The sequence below is a fragment of the Phymastichus coffea genome, unplaced genomic scaffold (assembly GCF_024137745.1).
Source record: "Phymastichus coffea isolate CEN01 unplaced genomic scaffold, Cenicafe_Pcof_1.1 PCOF00016, whole genome shotgun sequence".
NCBI lineage: Eukaryota > Metazoa > Arthropoda > Insecta > Hymenoptera > Eulophidae > Phymastichus > Phymastichus coffea.
The window spans coordinates 801,577-805,829 of record NW_026706827.1 but is presented as its reverse complement, the minus strand read 5'-3'; the positions used below and the strand labels follow the sequence as shown (position 1 = coordinate 805,829).

The window sequence follows — 4,253 nt, the reverse complement described above, 5'->3', positions numbered from 1 at the left end:
TTGTGTTGTTTATATATTTCACCATTGTAAATATCCTGATAACCGTCATTGTTCATACGAGCCGAATTATTTTTTATGCTATAATAAAAATCTTGACGTTGGTATAAATTTTCTAACTGCGGGAGCAATGGAATTTCCAAGAAATAACTTTGTTCGTTAGGATCATAACAATCACAATATTCACCCACGTCATTAACCTCGTCATTTTCGATGGATTCGTCGTTATCAATATTATGATCGGTGTTATTAAAAGGAGCTTGACATTTTTTACAATAATGGTGCTTTATAAAATGTGTTTGTTGATCAGTGAAAAATTTTTCAAATTTGTAATAAGTAGTGGGGCATTTGTGTAGTATAACGCAGCACAATGCAATTAATTTCAAAATGTCAGAAATGCAAACTTTGGTCAAACCATGACGTAATTTGAGAGTAGCTACGCATATTAAGAATGCTAATACAGTAATGGGTGATCCTGGGAACAATTTTTCATCCCGATCGCATCCTTCTTGATTTTTCTCTTCAGTCTCGTCGTTGCTCGAAACGCTGTTTGTGTCGCTGAAATCGTCGCCATCGTCGCCATCGTCGCTATCGTAGTTATCTGTATTAAAACATGAAAAATGGTGTAATATAATCTATATTAAAAAAAAGGCTCTATTTTTACTTCTCAAACACATAATTAAACAATCCTTACTCTAATAACACTTGTATAAAAAAAGCATTGCGAATGCTTGCTTTGCGCACGCGTAAAACAACATGCAATTATGTTAGTCTTCCGAAGTCAAACTTACGATGAAATTTGTTGTACCTTCGAGCGACTATCGATTAATGCTTGCTTTTTCTACGTAAAATGGAATATGCAAACAAGCACATGTACATACATACCGTAATTGAAATTCGGCCAGCTTTTTTGAAGTACATTCACGTCAATATCCATGTCGTAGCAATCAAAATATTGATTTGAATTGGAACTTTCAATACCATCTCGGTTTTCAAGCTTATAAATAATATAATACAGGATTATTAATTATTCTTATTATTCATATCGTTGAGGGCAGTAGAAAATTTTACGGGTTACTTGATGTATTGTATTTTCGCCTGTGAGTGTACTTTCAGTTACTGTGTTATCGACATCATTTTTCAATAAATATTCCAAGCGATATTGTACTCGGGGATGGTATTGTTCAAAAGAATATCTTTGTTTCGGCATTGTCAATGATATTCGAAAGCACCATTTAAGTTGATTTTAAGCATAATTCTTACAACATTTTAGGTTACTGTTCAATAACAACAATTTTTATATTCGATTTTCGACTGTGTTGCGCAGCTAATATCAGATGTCATTAGTTGCCAAGACAAATTAGTGGCGTTTCGTGCATTTTTTAAATGTAATTCCTTATCTCTTTTAACAAAAAAAGATATTCTATCGGCAAAATGTACGCGTTAATCGTGTGGACTGGTTACAAAACCAAGAGTGTGATTGGCATCGATAAATTGGAGCCTGATAAAGACGAGGGCGAAGAGACGATGGCACGCTTTGATGATGGCCGATTATACAATGCGAAAATTGTGAGAAAAAGTGGTTAGTAAAGATTTTTACTGATTTGAAATTTATACCCTATCAAATCCATTAAATTGTGACACTTTATTTTAAGTACTTAAAAATATAATTATATAGAGTTTTGCTTACCATGATTTTGTAATTAATTGTTTTCCAGATGACGAGAAGTACTTAAATATGTTACCTATCACTACTGATGGTGAAGTGATGGTGAAAAATAAAAATACATACAAACAAATGGCCCACGCAGAAAAAGCTATATTGAAAAAGCAAGAAAAGCTTGCTAAAAAAGAGAGAGAAGCTAAAAATAATACAAAAAACAAAGCTTTGTTGGATAGCGATTCCATCTTCGATGACGGTTTTGGAAACTCAGGTGGTACTTCAAGCTCTGATTCGGAGAGTAATAAGAACCAGGAAAGCTGCAAAATCGATTTGGATCAACAAGTAATCGTAAATAAAAAAGCTCTATCTGAAATTCGAATATTTTCACGATACAAAAGTTTATGATATAAACTGTCGATATGTTGCAGGATCTAGACAACGATCCGAGGCGATTGAAAAAGATTCTGACGACATTGATGACGAGAAGAGCTCCAAAACGAAAACTTGTAAAGACGACGATAAGTTTCATGATCAAGTAAATTGAATACGTACTTTAATTATTTTTTCGATAAAAGATACGTTCTGGAAAATGGAAAATAGTCGAATTATTTATAAAAGATACGTTCTATTACAAAATCTTCGAGGCGCAGTTATATTTCCGCGAAATGTACGTGACTAATCTTCATTCATTTTTGTAGGAAATGTACCGGAGTTCTAATGAAACTGCGGTTCCGGAGGAGGTGGAACCGACAAGAAAAAGAATCAGGAAGAAGCGCAGAGACAGCAAGTTCGAGTGGGATGCCCTGGAAATTCGTCGAACGGTATATTAAAATTTTTAATTAATTATTTTCTATGCTTGCTCCAACTAACTTCCAGTTGGAGCAAATCGAATTTTATTGAGCTTTCAGTAAAAAAAAATACTAAAGAATAGTCCTTTTTTGTACTATTAGAAAAGAACAGAAACTAGTCAATCCAAGAAGAAAAATAGCAACAAGACACCAATTCGTCCTACATTTGGCTATGAAAATAACGCGGAGACATCACAAAAAAACAGCAGCAAAACATCGGCTAATACTGCAGGCACTTCTGGATTTTGCGGCAACGATAACGGAACCGATAGCGATACAGAAAATCAAGAACCTATCGGAAAAAGACAAGACTTTGGTCTACAGCAAAAGAAGAGAACAGTAGAAACTACGGCAAGTATTGTTGAAACCAATAGATGATATACAATTTCTTCAGCTTACATTTTATTTAAAAATTTTTTCATCCGGAAATTTAATTATATTCGTTGAATAAATAACTTTATTGAATCAGTTCAGCTTATTCAGCACTTAATTATATACACTTTAAGGTTCGAAATCGTGATGAGCATGCGCGGAAAAAAATACAAGAAAGGACTGCTGGCGAACTCGAAGTCTTTCCGGGGGTAATTTATTTTTCTTAAGTATATTTTCAAACTACATTCGAAACAATTTATTCAAAATTAATTTGCAGCAAAATCAGGTGCAAAATTTTTGGGGATGTGAACCACCTGACTACTCCGAAGATGATGTGAAATTATATTAAATAGGTCATAAATACCACATCATGAAAAGAGAAATATACTAAAATGAATTTTTCAGGAAAATGTTGAAGAAGATATACTTGTAGAATGCAGACGACCGGGACTTAAAAAAGTTTTGATATGTGAGGACTTTCCAGAGGTTTGGATCAAGAAGTCTGAATTGACGTGTCTGTACAGGTGGAAATCGAAACCACAAGAGATGGCTCGGCGACTGCTCAAACTCCTCGTAGGAACTAAAAAATTGAAAAACATGTGCGCGAGAGGCCGCTCATCTAGGCATGAACCAATTCCAGAAGATATTGCAAGCTGCGTTGAATGTAAATTCCAAATAGTAATTTTTATATTGCTAATCTCTTTTACAACTCTGTAACTTCCCGGCATAACAGTAACTCCATTTTCGTAATTTCGAGCTGTTTTTTTTTTCAATTCAAAGAGGGTACGTAAATTCATCTATTTTCTTGCGAAGAGTTAGTCTAAACGGTTCTAAGGACAGGTTATTTTTGCTCTACAACAAATTCGAAAATTGACTAGCCGTTTTTACGTATATTATTAAGACTTTAAAAACACATAACTCGAAGTTCCGAATAAAGAGTTAGGCTGTTTGCCGGTAAGCTACAGAATTCATGCTTGCTAAAAATATTTTCAAGCACACGTTATTTTTCCTCATTTACTAATTATTTTTTTTAATATTTCAGACTACGTGAATAAAAAGTGCGAGAAAGGTCTTAGTCCAGCAGCATTCACGACAGTAGTGAATTTGATGTGCGATTCGATTCGTCACCCCAAAAAATAAATTGACCTTCATTCGTTATCGAGTTTAAGTCAGAAGTTGAATGTTCCTCCAGTCATACTGAATCTTTGAAACAGCTCATTTTAATAAATTCGAATTTCACTCATAAACAATAAATATTACATTATCATACAATCTTTTTAAAAATGTTTAGTATTATATTCTTAAAGATTATTATTAATTTATGAAGAAATAAAATCTATTTAAAAAAAATAATGATGTACAAATTTAATTTA

General features: G+C 33.3%; 1 protein-coding gene across 1 annotated transcript; it reads left to right on the top strand.

Moving 5' to 3' along the window:
* Positions 1-1,286: 1,286 nt before the first annotated feature.
* On the top strand, positions 1,287-4,020 carry LOC131675093 (uncharacterized). The gene is made up of 9 exons (XM_058953939.1): positions 1,287-1,579; positions 1,716-2,008; positions 2,089-2,195; positions 2,359-2,481; positions 2,611-2,847; positions 2,978-3,089; positions 3,158-3,214; positions 3,286-3,544; positions 3,923-4,020. The coding sequence occupies exons 1-9, from the start codon at positions 1,432-1,434 to the stop codon at positions 4,018-4,020; spliced, it is 1,434 nt and encodes a 477-aa protein (XP_058809922.1). The 5' UTR covers positions 1,287-1,431.
* Positions 4,021-4,253: the final 233 nt, after the last annotated feature.